The sequence below is a fragment of the Gopherus flavomarginatus genome, chromosome 2 (genome assembly GCF_025201925.1).
Source record: "Gopherus flavomarginatus isolate rGopFla2 chromosome 2, rGopFla2.mat.asm, whole genome shotgun sequence".
Taxonomy (NCBI): Eukaryota; Metazoa; Chordata; order Testudines; family Testudinidae; genus Gopherus; species Gopherus flavomarginatus.
In genome coordinates, this window is record NC_066618.1 from 78,711,202 (window position 1) to 78,731,004 (window position 19,803).

The window sequence follows — 19,803 nt, forward strand, 5'->3', positions numbered from 1 at the left end:
AGCAAAGTTTATACCTTGTGGTGAGGAGTAGAGGGTATATACCAGCGGTTGCCAAACTTACTGAGTCTCTGAGCTGCGTATGACAATCTTCATTAGTTCAAGAGCCACGGTGCACCAGCTGGGACTCGGGGCTTCAACCCCACTCCTGCTGAAGACCTGAGCCCCAGCAGGCATGCCCCGCGGGGCTGTAGCCGAGATTCCTCTCCCCACTAGGCAGAAGCCCCTACCCCACCACCCTGCTGCAAGGCAGAGGTCCCATGCTCCCAACTCAGGTAGGTGGAGAATGGCAATGTAATTGTAAAAGAGCCACATGCTGCTCCTGAGCCACAGTCTGGCCACCCCTGGTATATATTGCTGTCCTGGGACACTACAGGAAGACAAGACAAGACACGAAACCAGGAATGTGGCTTAACTAGACTGCGACTTTATTAAGTAACACATATAGGAGCTATCTTGGAATTACTCATATAGTACAGGTCATCCTTCCTTCTTCTGTAATCCATACCTTGCAGTGGAGTACTATTATCACTTCTCTCACCCTGTTAACCTGGTCCCAGACTGCTGCAGGGGCTCCATCATCCTCCCTCATATGAGGGTTAAATGTGTGGTGAAGAGAGGGTTTGTCTACCCACTGCCTCTGACATTAGGAGCCCTGATCCCATTCCCTGTTTTCTTTAGGAGATGGAGTCACAATTTAAGGTCAAAGGGGACCATCAGATCATTTAGTCTGACCTCCTCTGTATCACAGGCCATCAGTACCAAACTGCACCCACACACTAAAGCAAATTTGCTATCAATTCCAGTTTAACAGGGAACCAGACCCCCTGTTGATCACTACCAGAGCTGAGCACCTGCCAAGATGCAACAGAATTAATTTTACAACTTAACCTACCCTGGGCTGCTTAGAGGAAGGTGAGAAAATCCGCAGCAGCAGCACCCTGGCCAATCTGGCAGTGAAGAGAAATTCATTCCCAATCTCAAAAAGATAATTAGCATGAGGCCACAGGATCCAAAAAACCCAGTCCTACTCTAATTTCAAGAGATGAAAAGAAGAATTTTTCTTCCTTGTGTAGAATGGTCCCTTTAGGCAGGGGTAAGGGCTTATAAATGCTCCTTTTAAGTTCTAGGGAGCCAATCATCTTATATGGCATCCCTTCTGTCACAACCAATCAGCCACAGAGCCTCTCTCTTCCCCTTCTTAAGTCCAGCAGAAGAGGGGTATGGGGCAATTCTTAAAAGGTCCAATGCTTTTTCTTTCCCCTGCAGGCCCAAAGCAGCTGCAAAGTGGAGACAATCTGATGCCATAACTTCATTTCCTTGCTTTTCTTGCTTTTTGTTAGGTATGTTATATACAGACCAGTCTTAATGGACATATAATGCAGTGTTTGTGCATATTTTTATTAGAATAACCTGATTTATATTATTGGTAAGACATGAGTAATGTTACCATAATGAATATGGTAATATCTTATTCAAGTTAAAATTTTAAATTGAAGTGTCAGTAACAAATCAGAAAAATAGTTGTAGACCTGGTCTACAGAACATATTAAAGTAATCAATAAAACCCTCTTTAGAAAAGCAACTATACCCTTTACTACATAAAATTAAAATGTAAATGACTATGAAATGCCATTAGTAATTAGGATTTTCTATGTGGACTACTGTCATTCCTGCCTAATTAGTTTGTGACATAATGCAATGTATTTTCTTTAGTACCTTCTCATCCATATGAGAATCCTTTAAGAGTTCATCTGATTCAACCAGCTGCCCATCCTCGAAAGACTCCTCAATTACACCTCCCAAAGGACAGCTTCCACTTGAGGAATCATGTTTTTGAATCTTATTAGCTGAAAAGGTGGAACATATTACTGCAAAGTCTTCCATACTAAGCTGTTATAGCAATGAAACTTAAGAACTCATATTGCTTCCTAAATGTAAAATTTGTATAAAATTATTTCAATATGAAAGCTTAAAGTGTATCTTCAAAGTAAATATTACAGAAATAGAGAATCAAGAAGGGATATACTATTGATCTGACAAATTTTCTAGTTTTAGAAAATAATTAAGGTATGGGTTTTGCTACTGAATACCTTCATATCTGTTCTCCCTAACTACACATTTTAAAAATTTCCATTCTTACCCATCAGCAGTGCATCATATGAATCTGTGATAGATTTCAATGTTCCAGATTCCTGAATGGGACTCTCTCTGTTTTAAACAAAAAGTACATTTCAAATCTCTAGTAAAGAGGCAGACTAATCTAACCTAACTACAGAAAATCAAAGCTTTCCAGTCCAACAATGAATGCTTTCAGCTATGGACAGAACATATTTACAGCATAACAGTCCCACTATGAGTTGGTTTTTCTACACTCACATATTGCTTTCTTTGAATATCCCCCCGTCTAAACACATTCACAATTGTTTTAGTATTATTCTACGTACAGTAGTAATATTTACATTATTAAAAAGTTCTTCAATTTTGGCTTTTCTCCTCAATACACCTTTGCCTAAAATATTGTTGGGGGAATCTTTCACATCAAAGGTCAGACAAATCCAGCAGTTACAAGAAATTAAGGAAGATTTGTAAATACTGTGTTAGTTAACCAGTTCACCAATTTCAAAATATTTATAACACTTTTCCTGCAAGATGAATCCCAAAAGGTATTTATTGAAAATGTTACTAATTTACGTAGACTTCATCCACTTCTGGAGTGAAACACAGTACGGCAATACTACATAATTTAAGCTAGGAAAAGAAGAATACTGCATTCAACAAATATTGTGGCTTAAATATTGGTACAGTCTGAAAATTTCCTATTTGCCCAAAACCACAAACAAGTAAAAGTGTTATCTGAAAAGTGCAAACAGAATTACCCAGGCAAGAAACTGCATAAGGCAACAGGGGAGACCTGGGGGCATACTGAGCAACAGCATGGCACAGCAGTAATGAGCTGCCAGTCTTAGCAAGGTGATCAGAGAGGGAAGGTAGGAATGGAAACATTCTACCTTGGGGAAATTTAGCGAACAGAGTACAAGGTTGAGTACTTATGCGCAAGTCAATGTATATAGACATTTGGCTTAAATACAAATATCTCAGAGGACTGACAAAACTCATTGCAAGTTAATCATCAATGAGTTTCACGTCAGACAAAATGTTTACTTTGCAGAAACTATACAGAGCTTTCTGATAAAAGGCAGTTTTTTTTAATAAGTTTCTCCCCACAAAATGTGACACCTGTGTTAGTCATATGAAATGCAAAGGGTCAGACAATGTGTTATTTTGTTCACAATTATTAACTGCTCTTTAAAATCAATGTCAGGAGATCTGCTTACCTGCCATACATTATTTTATTTTTAGAGATTTGAAATAGCCCTAAATCTTGGCTCAAAGTATCTTAAAATAAGCATGAAAGACTTCATAGAAACAACTGAGGTTACCTCAGAAATTTAGATTACAGTACTTTCTGATGACCCATTCACAGGCCTACATCTGAGTAACAAGCCTATGTACATCACATTCATGCAGGACTGGAAAATATACCGTCGTTGTTGGTGTAGCACATTGAAATATAGAACAGCTGATGGTATCCCATAGAAATAGTATTAGGAGGTCTAGGAATTGGAATAGCTCCAGTTAAACATGCTTTGCTTGAATTTAGATAGTATAGTGAACGTGGGCTTTTCAAATGGCATGCTGCGGGCCAAGTTTAGACAAGAAACTCTTCACATTATTGTGTACTGAATCAATCACAACTGAGAGCTTTCTATTCTAGATAGCAAAAATGAGATTTCCCTATCATAAAGGCTGAATTTAGAAAGATTTTCACACTTTACTGTTTAAGTACAGGAGCTCCTGTTGATGCCCTAGAGGCAAATGAGCTAGTCTACATGGTGAAGATCACTCCAGAATGCTTTGCTAGTCAGGTCTGAACACTGGAAACAATTATCAAAAAGAGATTGTTTTGCTTGTCATCCACACACAAGAAGCAGACTCAGGGTCATTCTTAAAGAGACCAAAACAGGCAAGACACAGAGCATATTGTATTGTATCAACTTAAGTAATCACCATGACTGAAGCTAGAAAATGCTATGCTAGAACTCATAGCAGTGGAAACAATTCTACTTTACATCCAAAAACTTATCAGAGATGAAAAATGTGAAAGGGTAAACCTTTAAAGTTGCTATTGCACATAGAGAACATTCATCAGGAGAAAGCAACTACCATTCACATGGTTTCAATGCTCTGACTCCTTGAAGAAGCCTAGAGACAAGAAAGAACTGGCCCATTATAGCAACTAACAGTCTATTAGCTCCTCGATTTTGAATTAGGAGGAAAAAGCTAGTTATAGAGCATAAATTATAAAACGTATGATGCTAGAATATGGCAAGCTGATATAACTAACTCTCCATGGCAAACCAAGGGAAGGTTCTGACAAGCTACAGAATCCTTTTTTTTCATTTTTAGAGACAAGCTGGGTGAAGTATCATCTTTTTCTGGACCAACCAGACTGCCAAACCCAGCCATCAGTTGAGCAGGCCTGAATTAGAGTGGATAATCTTGTTCTTAATTTATGAGTCTCAATTTCAGCATTTATACAATGGGAGTTATATTTACCTACTGTATAGAGATGCTGTGAAACCTAAGAAAATTTTACTGAAGTATTATATAAGAGCAAATATTACACAACAACTAACAGGGAAAAGAGCTCAGAAGTTTTAGGCTCGCAGCCCTGAGTATTTTACTTTAGGCCTCATGGCCTGAGAGGTGGAACAACCTCCTCTAGCTTTTAAGCACTTGTATGTTTTGACCAGACCTGCTATGTAAATCACTATACAATTAGCTAGCTTTGTATCATATTAACATTTAAGGCCACCTTTTAAAAAGTATTTTCAGCTATATATGCATTACGATATGGTGTATTTAAAAATTAAATAGTTCTCAAATGTTTTTTCAAGCTTTCCCTGAAGAATGTTTAGGGCTTTTTGTTTTTTGTTTTTTGGTTTTTTTTGTTTGGTTTTTGTTGTTTAACAATGAGGAAAAATTATTTAACTGACTTTTTTCTCTTTCAAAACACCAAAAAGTCATATTCAGGTACAGACCAAGAACAGAACGTTTCAGCCCAAAGGTGAGTATTTTGGAATGAGCCAGGGCTCAGGTTGGGGGGAGCGGTACCAATTAACTGTACCAGCACTTCTCTGAAGCTACTATTTTGTTCTTCAGAATCACAGCTTCTTTTTAAAAAACAAATTTTCTAAGTTGTTATAGTTGTGAAGACAACATCAAAAATGTGAACCAAACATAACCAAGGCAGAAAAATCTGGTCTCTAGAGACTGAGAACAATAGGTCTGATATTTGTTCTTCCATTAAGGTATTAACTCATATCCCAGTGATAGTTAATAATGTTGACATTTAAATTATTTCATTTCTCATGTATGTAAGGAGAGGGAGAATGACAGATCTATACAATGTACTATGAGTCAAGTCTCATCTTGATGCCAAAAGAAGGTGGCACTGGGGAGATACCACCAATTATTTTTTCTCAAATCAAAGAGCCAGAAAAGCCCAGGGCATACTGAAACCCCAACAAGGGGGAGCCAAGTTCAAAGACCTCAATGGAGAGCATGCAAAAACAAATATATTCTGAACATCTGCAAAATGCATGGTGGGCAGTGTCTCATTTTGGTGCCTTACCAGGGAAGATCTTGGAAGAGCACTTCCCACCTTTTCCCTTCTCAGTCTGACCCCTGGTTATGAGCATATGATAACTGGGATCTCAAACTACAGCAGTCACCACAAGCTTTCACCCTTGGTTATGAGCACATGAAAAACCATGAATAAATGGGTATGGGAACTGATCCTTAGACATATTTCCCCTAGCTCATGCTTAAGGATCAGTAGTAAGGCAACATGTGAGAAATACTGTTGCAACACCAACAATATGATCTATCATTTCATCTGGGAACAGAAAACTTCATATTCTATTAATAATAAAGTCACCTTCTTGGAGCACTAAACTGTCAAACCCTGAGACCAACATTTATCTGCATGAGTTAAGAAACTGTCCTAAAGGTCTTTGGATTTGTTTTTGTTGGTCTTTTTTTTTTTTTTTTTGGGGGGGGGGGGCTGCTGCTGCTACTTTACTTTGTCAAAAGTTAGATTCTAAGATACACGGTTAAAATTAAACTTAAAAATGGATATTTAAATCACACACTTCAGCACTACTCTAAGCAAAATTCCTACTTTCCTCCTTTGTACACCATAGTTTCAGGAAACAGAGAGGGAGATAACTGTCAAGGAGGATTTCAAGGTAAGAAATTGACAATATTTTAAAAAAAATAGTTTAAAATGTTAGTTGTAGTATTAACCTAAAAAAGATAAAGATGACAGGGAGCAAAGAGCATGAACAGAGGAAGCAAATAAAAATTGAATGGGAAGGCATTTGTCTTCACGTCTTTGGAGAAAATCCTGTACTCTAAACCTCTATGCAAGTTTTATACTTTTCTCATAAGATTACCAATGTTGTACAACAGCTCATATAACAAGCAGCAATAAAAAGATTTTGAGTCTCTCTAAACACACACGGTGAACTGCCATCTATAGAAGGTTGCTAGTACACGTAATTCTGCTCTCCCTCCTTTACTGTACCTTACTCTGATCTCAATGTGTAAATCAAACACCACAATGCAAGACTGGTAAAAATATTGACTAGAACCTAGTAGACAAATTATAGTTTTAAAAATCATTCAGCATGTGAGAAAAACGTATTGTTACTATCCGGATAACCAAAATCACTTACTCATGGGAATGCAGAAACAGCAGAAGGTATAGCAATAGAAAAAGTTACACATATTTTAAAATGCCATACTACAACATAAAGCGATCATTAAGGGGACACTAATGAGATAATTCACATATACAACATTTCAGCATTACCAGTATTACTCCCACATCTTACTTAAAAAGAACTTTAAATAATTAATTTCCTTTTCAGCATTTTTTTTCCGTTTCACTCAGCCGGACCAATTCAGTTACTTTGGTTTATAATCAGTTTTACTTTCTGGTTCTCACGCAGTAACCATACGCTGTGTTTGGATTCAGAATTTGCCAAAAAATGTTTAAATTCCCAAAGTCCATTTTTGCTGATTTTTTTTTTTTTTTTAGTTTCAGGAAACTGTTTCTGTTCATACTGAATGCATAACTGTGCTGCCCACTCTACTAAACATACACATATACAGTATTTTTGGGGAAACCTGAATACTTGGACTAAACTAAATTGATGTTTCAATGTACTCAGTATTACACAAATATTTTTATGAAGGTAAAGCAATGATATGCATACCTAAAGTAATCCCTTGAATCCTTAGTTTCTGGAAGGACAAGGCATTTTGGCTTGACATCCTGTTTTTCCTCCGAGGTAGTACTGATATTAAAGTGCTTTTCAGTCACATGGTTCATTGTCAATGCAAGCTCCCCTTCATCAGTGGTTCCAAAAAGGTCAGGGTCATCCTGAATTACATCAATCACAAGAATATCATCTTCATAAGCCTTAAGAACATCTGGAAAGTTTTTAATCTTACTCTGTGCAAGATCCATTTTTGATTTCTTTTTATCATCATCATGCATTTCTAATGAAACAGAACAGTCAACCGTTTTACTGGAATAATCTAGTGTGCGACTTGGCTCTATAGATGCAGTAACAGAAGAGTCAATAACATCTGCTCTTGAGGATGACTCCAATTCTCCCTCAAGAGTAGCACATTGATATGTAGAAACACGTTCAGAAAGTATATTTATTTCATTTGAAAGATTTTCAGAACCACCACTGCCAAAGTCCTTACTGATCATTTGGTCAGCATTTTCCTTTAAGGGGATTACAGAGATATCTGCCTCTTCAGAGATAGGTTGCTGCTCAGAGACTACCACAGAGGAATTCTCCTTGGCTCTGTTCTGCCTTGCTGAAGTAGCAGCAGATCTGTGAAGGCATTCCAGTGGACTGTACGTTTCTTTATCTAATGATCTAATATAGTCCACGTTCCTGGATTCAGTTTTATTTTTGCGTAAAGGAATTTTGAAATTTGATAGATTTCCCGGGTTTAACATTTTCATTAAGTTTGGAATTGTAACTGTTTTTTTCATCATTGATGTCTTATGATTAACAATCATTTTACTTGTATTGTCATCTTCAGATATACCATCCTGGAGAGCCATCATCCGATTTTTCTTTGTTAAAGCTCCTTTGTTTTTATCATCTTGTTTTTGTTTTACTGCCAAATTTAAGATCACCTGAGCTTCATGGACAGCTTCAGACTTAGAAGCTATGGGACTACTATCCACTGACGACTCTAGATTTTCATTACAGGTGACTCTCAAAGTCCCACAAATATCCAATAATGATGACTCTGGTGTTCTAACAGAAGTCAGACATTCAATGTTAGAATCCATTGTTATTTTACACACAGATTCTTTGACACTTTCTGCCTCTAACATACTTAGATCTAATTGCCTGGAGTTATCAGTTAAAACCATATCTCTTACAGCTTCGGTATTGTTTTCATATGAGCATTCCTGAGAACCAGAGGTTGAAGTTTTTCCTTCCAGGACAGACACGTGATTTTTATGAAACCATTCAGAAGTTCTAGCACATGATTCACGAGGCCAAACATTTTTACCAGACATTGGTACTATTCTTTGACAGCTATATAGCTGTAATTTCTCAACATTACTTTTAAATTTTTCATTTGACACTATCCTCTCTTTCTTTTGGCAACTGGCATCATTGTAGTAATCAGAAATTATGTCACTGACCAAAGTGACCACTTCTGGACTATTTAAGGTATTTGAGCGGTCTTGTTGTTCTATACTTTCTGAATCAAAACCACTCTTGTCTCCTTTTGCAATTTCAGATAACTCAAGTCTCTTCTCAAAACTACCTTCCGTTGCACAGGGTTTCAAGTGCATTTTTCTATTAACTGAGGCAGTACAACCATTTTGTGCTTCTTGAATATTTGGTTCTAGATGGGGATCTGATTTTTGATCAAATGAAGATGAGGAAGTAGTGTCATTGCTATTTAACTCTAAAACTGCTAAAGAGTCTGTTGTGGCAGTTTTATCTTCCGTATGTAACTCATATTCACAGTATTTGTTGTCCATAACTGGGAGAACATTCTGGACTGATGATTTTTCAAAAAGTTTCATCCTTTTCCTGGGCTTTCTATCAATATTCCACTTTCTTTCCCTCAAGCACTTACTGTTTTCATTTTGACAATTTTTTCTATTTTGGCATATTCCTTCTTTGTCAAATGGTATACTTTTCTGTGTGGACATCTGCATTACATTAAGCTTGCTATTCATCTCACTCTGTCCCATAACACTGTCAGGACAAGAAGTCTCTCTCTTACCCTGTGCTACATGCAAGAATCCACCACCAATTTTGTAACTGCAGTTGGTTGCATCAACTGAAGACTTTACAAATGTATTAAGGTAACGACAGTCATATAATTTTACAACTGGATTCCTTTCTACTGTGGATGGCAAGTTATTATGATAATTCGGGATTTCTCTGCATTTTTCATCCTTAGACTTTACCAATCTGCTCTTTGTCACTTTATTTTCTGTTACTTTTACATCCAAATTCTGTAAACATCTGATCTTGGCGATTCTATTTCTTCTCCTGTTACCCTGTACTGCAAATCCCCTTTTTAAACCCGGACATACTGGTGCCTTGCTCTGAGTTCCATCTGACTTAGCTTCCTGGAGAGATTCAGAGTAAGCTACTAGTGGTTTCTTTATGTTATAATCTTTTGATATATTTAGATCAGTCTCTAGCTGCTTTCCATCCTGTGCATCTGAGTCTTCCTTAACTTCTATTATTTTTTTCTTTGCTGATTTAAAAAAAAAAAAAAGGATCGCAGTCAGTCTTACACATTAACACAAGTGCTTTAAGAAAAAAATGAACTATTGCCTTTTTAGAAAAAAATACTACAAACATGGTTCTTCAAGACTATTTATCTACCAAATAAAAACTATAGAGGTGAAATGTAGTTGTGCTACATTCTAACATATTTACATACAGAAAATAACTAGCCTATTAACTGGCTTAAAATATCTGTTACATAAAGTCTTTACAGAATGCTAGGCTGTTATAAGAAAAAAAATTGAAAGACCTTCAAATATATCCCAACTAGCAAATCAGACTAAAGTATTTTTGCAAGAAAATGCTAGATACTATTCCCACTTTTAAATTTTAGGTAAAGCCTTTTGTTCACATATTATGTGTTGAAATAAATATATTCATAAATTACGTGTTCAAGATCATCTGAGCAAAAAAAAAAAAAAACAGCCTGTTTAAAAATTTAATTCAAGAAGAACCAGAAAGACAAATTCTTTATTATACTAAGCAAATTACTATTCTTTTAATATGAAGTATTCATTATATCTAAAAATTGTATTTGTGAACACTTCATTGCAAATCAGAAAAAATATGGGTAAAACTCTGTGAGAAAGTTAGTAATACTTCACATAATCATTAAACTAAGGCAATAGCTTTCAACCTGTGGCGGGGGGGGGGGGGGGGAGAAGGACCACATACTACACCTTTACCACGATATAAGGCGACTCAATATAACAGGAATTCGGATATAACACGGTAAAGCAGCGCTCCGGCAGATCAAAGCAAGTTCAATATAACACAGTAAGATTTTTTGGCTCCTGAGGACAGCGTTATATCAGGGTAGAGGTGCATGTCTACAATTTCCGAAGTGGTTCACACCTCCATTCTAAATTTTTTAAGGGTCCGCAAATGAAAAAAGGTTGAAAACCACTAAACTAAGGTGCTTGTTTAATAAGATCTCAAAATTTTTAAAACAGATCATAATTTCAGTATTTAAGTTTTTCCTATTGCAATAAATCATGCCTATCTGAAAAAGGGCTCAAATACATAATACTATTTTCAACAATACAGAAAAAAGTTCGTATTTCCATCAAGAAATTAGAGACAACAATACTCCTAATTCCCAACCCGCATATTTATAAAACCTTACTAAGCTTTCTGATCTTTAATTTTAGTTCAGCTGAACCCACAGCCTTTTCCTTTCCATCTTTCTGTCTCTCACCATTGTCCTCTACTCTACTAATGAACATACCATCAGTGGGTGTAGAACCCACTTCTTGCCCTATAACCTGTTGCTGCTCCATCTTCCCTCGTCTGCTCCTTCGAGTATTTCCAGCAGTAGAAGCCCTGCCTGGCCTCCAGCGCTGGGCTTCATAATCCTTCCCACATATCAGCCTTGACTGAGAAGGAGCCTGGGTCACCATCTTCACCCTTTCATCTGCTGAGGCCCTGCTCCTCTTCCTGTGTTCTGAGCTTCCTGCTCCCTCCAAGTAAGTCCTACCCTTTTCCCCACAGGTCCCTGCTTCCTTCTGGGATCCTTGTAGCCATAGTTCCACAGAAGAGCTCCTGCCTCTCCTTCCAGGGCTACATGCTCCCTTATGGAGGCCTAGACTGTGTGGCTGCAGTACCACCATGGAATGCCTGCCCCTTATCCTTGAGCTATCTGTACTCTCCTGAAGACCTGAGTTCTGGAGATGTGATTCCTCAGCGGTGCATGAGTGCTTACCCCTCCTCTTCCCCAGGCTTCCCACTTCCTCCTGGGTGCCTGAGTTTTGTAATTGCAAGGAACGCCTGAACCGCTTTCCTGGGATTACTGGTTCTTCTCGGAGGCTTAGTCTCTGCGGCTGCGGCACTGCCAATGAGCGTCTGCCCCTCTTCCCTGGGCTCTTTAGTTTTACTTCCGCCAAAGATTGCCCACCCTTTTTTCCCAGACTCCTTTTTTTATCTATAGACTCTGACATCCTGACCTCTGTTAAAAAACATCTGTCCCTCTTCCCTGGGCTCTCTACTTTCTCCTGGGGTCCCAGGACAGATAAGGGGTGCCTGCCTCTCTTCCCCAGGATTCCTGCTTTTACCCAAGACTCTGTCCCTGCCATCAAACATCTGACCCTTTTCACTGGGCTCCCTTCTCCTTCCTTGGGCCTCAGCACTCTTGGTTCTGAAAATGAGCACTGGCTCCCTTTTCCCTGTCTCCTCACTTCCTCCTGAAGTCCCAGTTCTACCAAGGTGCATTGGCTCCTCTCACTCAGGCTCACTGCTTCCTTCTCAGAGTCTGGGATTTGCACGTCCAGTGCCATCAGGCTCCCTGCATCCTTCCCAGGCTCCAGCGCTACTGGTTCTGACAAGGTGCATCTGTCACTCCCCTCTGGGCTCACCAGTTCTTCCTGGGTGTATGGAATTTGTAGCTTCAATTCTATTAAGGAATGTCTGCTCTTTTTCCCTGGGCTTCCTAAACCCTCTTGGGGCCCCAACAGCTCCAATTTTGCTGAGGAGCTACTTCTTAGTTTTCCCTCAATCCCTGTTGCCAATTTCTCTTCCAACCTAGTTCCAGGGGAAAACTGCTGCAAGCCTTGTCCTCTCTTTCTACAGATAGCCTTTTCCCAACACCTCCCTACTGGCACCATCACCTTCTCCCAGACTTCAGTTGCAGCATGGTCTGAAACCTGTAAAGCTGCTTCTCTTCTGCCTCCAGCAGCAGCAGCAATGCCTCTTCCTCTGCAGCCTCGTCCCCCTTCCTTTCTTTTACCTACAAGCCTCGTATTAGTCCCATGTTGCTCCTCCACAGATGCTATTGCTGGGAGTGTGAACTGCTCACACGGGACATTGGAGAACAGGATAGGTGATGAAGAGCAGGATAAGGAATGCACTGCTTTACTCTTTGCCTCCTGCTGAGGGTTCCCCTTGGCCACAGATAAGTCCTCAGAGTGGGCTCCCATCTCTGCAGCCACAGGTTGTGGGCAGGGCCCCATCGCAGCAGTCAGTGCCTCCCTGTTTAGTTGCACCTTCCGAGATCTTAGCTGTGGCATCCTGCAGGGAGAAAAAGGGCCCCTAGGTTCTGCAAAAAAACTGCCTTTAGCCACGGCAGAAACCAGTCCCCCAGCTATACCACAAACCAAGCTGGCCAGCCTCAGTATTTGGGGAGAAAGCAGGACTGACAGTGAGGAAACTCGAGGACAACCTGAGTTGCCTCCTAAACACAGCTCCCAGTGCGCAGGGGCCAGGAGAGCTCACACGTGAGCGGTGGTGCCCCTAGCAGAGCAGCAGGACTCTGACAGAAAGCTACACCTGCCTGGAGAGGAAGTGGGTGGGGACCTGCCCCAGCCGCCTGCTATTCGTGGCCGGGGGTTGTTCGGAGTCTCTTGCCGACCCAGAGGAAAGATTTCACGGGCTCCACCCCGCCCCGAGGGCTCTGAACTCCGAGCCCTCCACAAACTAACGATCTGTGAGCTCAAACACAGATCCCTGGGCAGCACCGCTGCCTGCAACCCCTCACAGTCCGCACCTAAGCCGGCCGGCAGCCGCTCCAGCTCTCACACCCACCTATCTGCTCACCCTGCCCCGCGGCTTCCGGCCGTTGCCCCCCAGCACCCTCCCCCCCACCCCGATTCACTCAACCGGCGCCTTTGCCAAGACTAGGCCCCGCCGCGCTCTCCCCTCACGCGCTCGCCCAGAAGCAGCCAGGGCGGCGCGCGGACCCCTACGCAGGGTCACACGGCAGGGAAGCTGCGCAGGCGCAGGGCGGAGGCCGAGCTGTGAAAAAGGCGCCTAATCACTGCCCGCCACAGTGTTTGTCGAGCTTCTCCAGGCACCAGTTCTGAGCGGCGCTCCAGCACCTAGCGAGGCTGCTGTTCCCCGTCTCACTGTCGCTAGCTTGAGCTCAGTTCAGCCGCCCCGGCTCCTGACCACTCCCACGCTCATTTGAGGGGGAGATTGGTCCCTGCTTTGTCCACGCTAGAGCGGGGTAAATCGAGTAAACGGGTGGCAAAAATGCAGCCACTACTCCCTATGTAGCGTGCATGGCGTAGTCAGTATTAAGAAGCAAGGCCTCGCAGGAGAGAAAAAGGAATCTCTAGTCCCTTTGCAAGGAAGATGTGGAGGCTATAGACCTACTCAGGCGCACGGAAAGAAGGCAGGGCCCTCCACTGTCTAAAATAGGAACTGACTAGTTAGGATCTCAACCTCTCCCCTTCCTCACCAGTAGGCTTTGGGTGTGTCAGGTCACAAGTTAGTTACCCTTTGTGGAGGAGTCTTTCCCCTTCTTTTTGTTTCTTTAAAGCAAGACATTTGAATACAAAATCACCACAAATAGCACATTATCAGTACTAAATAAGGTCTGGAAAGTTTACTTTAAAACGAACACGCATTAGATTATAGGCTAGGAATGGAACCTGACAACCTATTAAGTGTAACGTAGTTTAATCTAACACTAGTCGAGGATTGGTAGTTGCTTAAGTTATCTTGCCGAGTTCACACACCTGCAGTAAACCCCAAATGCTTATTTTAAAAATCAGTTTGCAGTGTACTCAAATATGAATTTGAAGAATATTAGGTATTCATTTCAAAATGAGTAAAAAGCACTTAGTCTGCATTTCTCTTTTTGTCCACAATGAACCAGATTCAATGGGAGCATCAATGGAGTTTGGCTCATTATCCATTTCTATTTTTAATAAGGTTAGAATTCCAAAGAGATTACATGTATTTATTAGTAAATACTGCAATGGTGGAAAGTTGTTAAGCTTGCAAGAGAGATAGCCAAAGACAAAGCTTCAGTTTCAAATTTAGTGATAGTTCATTTGTTAGACACAAAATTCAGGAAGTAAGAGTATTCTGTGTTAGAATTATGCAAACATTCTAAAAATCCATATGTGTACAGAATAATACACTGTATAAATGAATTGTTCTAAAGGAGTTTTACATTACCAACACAGGCTATCAAAATTAAAATAGTAATATTTAATAATTTTTAACTAAAAATAGTAGCAGTGGCACTAACATTGTACATACCTTAACAAAAATGTGTTCAACTCAATATTCCAACACTATTTTTAGATGCTTTTTGAAAGAGAAGACACCTGATTAAAATCCAGTGTACCTTGAGTTGTTGCCTGATAGCATTCACATTTCAGGAATGCTAGACTGGGACCTGTGAATATTAAATAAACATTTTTGTTTTAATATATTCTAAACAATAGGGCTAATGAGGCAAACTAGGAGTTAGAGTACAGACTAGGAGTGAATATATTTAGATACTAGTCCAACAGACTGGCTCATTATGAGATCTTAGGCAAATCAATTTCACAAATGCCTCTATGTCTCCATCTGTAAAATGGAGATAATGTATCATTAATTGAAACGAGGCAGAGAAAATGTAATAAGGTTTTGCAACATAAGCCATCTGTGAATGAAGAAGACACTGTAGGCTGGGAAGCAAACAGTATGCGGTCTTCTATTGCTTATGATCTTTTTTTAAGCTGAGTGCCTATGTGTGTTAAAGATACAAGCTGCAGAAAAGGACAGTGGGCAGACAATTAAAGCTAATCAAGGCAGGGAGTACAGATAACCAAGGTTTTATCTGAAGTTCCAGGTCCTCAGAACCAAAAAAATATCCAATAAGGGGGGTTTAGTTGTACAGCATTCAGCAATAGCAGCATTCTTCAAACCCGGTATTTGTAAAAAATTGTAATGTCTGACCTATTTGGAGAGGACATTTCAACCTTCCCCAACTTAGATGTGTAACACAGGCTTTTAAGGTGCATAATAAAGATCAAGAAAGGGAGAGACACAACAGAAAGGAATAGAGGAGGAACTATGAAATGATGTCATAGTAATTATTGATTTGTAGCTTCAGCTTCAGTATTTTGATGTCAGTTATGAACAGTAATGAAAAGTGGGATCAGCCAGGTTTCTGTGAAATTGATGTAAATGCGCACTTTAAAGAATTCTTTCAAAATGAGGAACAATTAAGAAGTGTAAGCACTGACTTGAGTCATGCTGCTTGAAAATCTCTTTTAGAAGGATCATAAGGGAAGGCAGACCTCCAGAAAGGACACTTGTCAGCAGCTGTGGATTGTCTTGCAAAACCAGGTGGTGCTCCATTCAAAGAATTTTCTGAAAAAAGTTGGCATGGAACAGGCTCATCCAAGTTCCTCAATTTGACTGTGCTTTAGAATTATTGAAAGAAGAGTCAAGGCTTTAAAGAGACACTGTGAGATTAAAAATATTTTAATAAAATCTAATTTCTTTACCTCTATTATTAAAACCTTATGTTATTAAAATGGAAACAATTTTATAATCTAACTCAGTTTTCACAGTTAGCACTGTTCACTCTTTTCATGTCATTCAGCTCAGATAAAGACAATAAAATAAACTAGTTATTTTCACTTTCATGTATAGTCAATTTCACTTTTTGGTTCCCATGCATTAGCTAGCACACTTCAACAACATATGGATTGCCAACACTACAGAGGAATGTGTCTACATTTTTAAAAAATGCTGTTTTAATTGGAATTTAAAAGAATATGTAAATATTTGTTTTTGCTAGCTTTTGTGAAAACTCATTTCTCAAAGTACTTACATTTTAGGCTTAAATCAACTTTATAGGATCTCCTTAATTTCTTTATTGTACTTTAGAATATAAAAAGAAAGCAGGACCCAATCCTTCTACAATTAATGCAAAATAAAATATGAAAAATGTAGCACACAGTGGGACATTGTAGTCCTTCCCCTCTAAACGCTGAAAACTCAGTAAGTTAAGGTTGTTTCCTGCCTTGATTATCCAGTACCCCTTTTTCCAGCCTTCTTGCTCTTATTGGTATCTCTCTTTCCTCAGGGTAATCAAAATGCTGCCACTGAGATCATTTTCCTTTCCTGCCACTCTGACAGTGTTTCCTCAGATCTCTCTAATAGTGTGATTCCACTCTTCTGCAAAAATTTCAAGTTTCCAGCCCACCTGTAATGCACTCCATAAATCCACCCCAGCATGATCTCTGCTCTCATTTACACCTCTTCCTCCTCTCTGCTTTGTCCATGCTTCTGTCCTGATGATTATTTTTGTCTCTTACCCACTCTCAACTTCATACCTCTTTTCATGTGGCATTATATGCTTAATTCTGTCTCTTTCTCGGTATACCCCAATCTTTTCTCCTTAAAAAAACAAACCTGTAGGGGCCACAACACAGTTTGTATTCATTCTATATTGTATGTCATCAGCTTAGTAAATCAGGGTAGAGATTTTGTTACTAGTGTGGCACAGTTCACATTCTGTGCAGCACGGTGTATTTTTACGATGCCATATTAATTATGATATGATTTAAATACTACTTAAAAATCAAAGGAGATCATGGTGAGAGCGCTGTGTCAAAAGTAGCTCTGTCAGACTCCTGTTTGACCTAGACAGACCAAAATTCCAACTAATACGTTTTCAGATTTGTATTGTGTCCAACAAATATCAAGAGCTAACATTTGGCATTTCACTGAATGCTAGAAGAATCAGAAAGACTGGTAATTTTAATGTAAGAGAGTTTATTCTACCCTGATGCTGCTACTCTTGGTCAGAGCAATAACAAATTGAATTTTAATAATGATCTATATATTATAAAAGGGATTATTACATTATTTCAGGGTTAGAAGTAAGTAACTAGTTTGTAATACTTTATTACACAATCATCACTGATGAAGTTTGCAGGTGACACAAAAATTGGGGAAGTGTTAAAAAATGAAGAGGACAGATCACTGATACAGGGCAATCTGGCTTACTTGGTAAACAGGGTGCAAGCAAACAAGATTCATTTTAATACAATAAATGTAAATGTGTACATCTAGAAAAAAATGTAGGCTATATTCTGAGAAGCAGTGATTCTGAAAAGATTTAGGGGTTGTGAACATGAGCTGCTAGTGAAATGCTGGGGCCAAAAGGACTAATGTGAACTTTGGGTGCATAAACTGGGGAATCTTGAGTGGCAGTAAAGGTTATTTTACCTCTGTGTTTGACACTGGTATGACTGCTGCTGGAATATTGTGACCCGTTCTGGAGTCAACAATTCAAGAAGGATGTTGATAGATTGGAGAAGGTTCATAGAAGAACCATGAGAATGATTAAAAGATTAGAAAGTGTGCCTGATAGTGATAGACTCAAGGTAATCCATCTGTTTACTTATCAAACAGTGTGGTGACTTGATCATAGTTTGTAAGTATCTACATCGGGAACAAATATTTGATAAATGGTATCTTCGGCCTAACAGAGAAAGGTATAACACAATCCAAGGCCTGGAAGTTGAAGCTAGACAAATTCAGACTGGAAATAAGGCATAAATTTTTAACAGTGAGGTTAATAGAACAATATACCAAGGGTTGAGGTAGATTCTCCATTACCGGCATTTTTAAAATCCAGATTGGATGTTTTTTCTAAAAGATCTGCTCTTGGCATTATTTTGGGGAAATTCTATGACCTGTGTTATACAGGGGGTCAAACTAGATGATCACAGTGGTCCCTTCTGGTCTTGGAATCTATGAACCTATGAATTTATGTATCATGTGGCTGCAGACCTTGCAACAAAAAAATATTTTGGCACCTTCAGTGAAGTAATACTTGCCCTTCCCTGTACTCAGTGTGGCTCCTTCTCTACAGCAGCAGCAGAAGATGCCCACGATTATCTGGGATCCCAGCACTTCTTTGGATCAGTGTTCTGGAGGCTCCCTTGTGGCTCCCTCTTTGATATTACACACCTTTGCTCTTGGGCCACTGAAGCTTTGTAGGATTCCTTACATTTCAGATCCTGATAGGTCCTCCATGAGCACAATAGCTTGACCTCTCAGAGGGCTTAGAAACCATTGCAGCATCCCCGTTGGCCCAGCAGAGAGAGGGGATCCCCCTCTTCAGATACAGAAGTTCCCTGCTCCCTCCTTTGTTGTCTGGTTAAGATTTATTTTGCTTAGCTAGGCACAGTGGTCCTCAGCCTCAGTTTTTTCTCAAGCCCACTTGAGTCCCAGTTCATCCAATGAAGCATCAACTGTCCTATCCCAACAGCCATGGAACTGTGGGCTCCAGCATTCCATCTGGCCATCGTAAAATGGGGATTTAATTCCCCTATTAAAATGTCTTCTGCTCTTTCTACTAATTTGACTCCAGAAAGAAATTACACAACAGATAAGCAAATTAGCAGAGTTTTGTAGTAGGGACTTAATTTAAAATCCAGTGAAGTCAAAGGGCAAGGATTTTTGGGTGCTAATAAATAAGAGTGGTTCTTTTAAGGTAAGAGAGTAATATATATGAACCTCTCAAACAGATGGATCCAAAAATGGGTACTGAAAATTTCAGAAACATAGGAAGCATTCAGGAGATTGTAATCAGAAATTATGTAGTCCAGTGTTTCTCAGCAACCTGTGCCTGTCCCTGAGATTTCCCTGACACAGTTTAGGAAGGCAGCAAGCCAGGCCCTGGTATCAAAAAGGCTGAAAAACACTGATTATAGACTATAGGAGGAAGTCTGAATTACTGAAGACTAAATTGCTTCTTGTGCAAACTGTGAACCCCATTTCTCACAAAGAAAAGAGTTCCAAGAAGGTTGTCTAACAATAGAAAATTATTATAGTTATAGATGGTCTCAGTTTACCTAAGAGCAGCTGAACCAGACATCTTTAGTATATAGTTTTATTAAATACAAATCAAATGAAAAACAAAGACACTTGCAAATAGATGAACAAGCCTAATGCCATTCCATAGTTTACAAGGACCAATCTGGTGTTATACAAGAAAAGAATAGCCAATAATATTATAGAGAACTTGACATTAGTGGACTCTTGCTAATTCACACTAACAATTGGATTGGAAATTACTAGATTTTATAATTGAGCAAGTAAGCAAACAAATAGTAAAAAAAAGCAACTGTTTGATTAAAAAACAGTTTGATTT

At 39.4% G+C, this 19,803-nt stretch overlaps 1 protein-coding gene across 1 annotated transcript in view; it reads right to left on the reverse strand.

The window, feature by feature from the left end:
- TOPAZ1 (testis and ovary specific TOPAZ 1) overlaps positions 1–12,894 on the reverse strand; it is a 101,941-nt gene extending 89,047 nt beyond the window's left edge. Inside the window, exons 1-4 of the mRNA XM_050938292.1 lie at positions 11,620–12,894; positions 7,344–9,885; positions 2,141–2,208; positions 1,717–1,847 (exon numbers count right to left, since the gene is read on the reverse strand). Coding sequence (XP_050794249.1) covers positions 1,717–1,847; positions 2,141–2,208; positions 7,344–9,885; positions 11,620–12,862 — 3,984 coding nt within the window. The 5' untranslated portion in view covers positions 12,863–12,894. The remainder of the gene's footprint in view (positions 1–1,716; positions 1,848–2,140; positions 2,209–7,343; positions 9,886–11,619) is intronic.
- Positions 12,895–19,803: the final 6,909 nt, after the last annotated feature.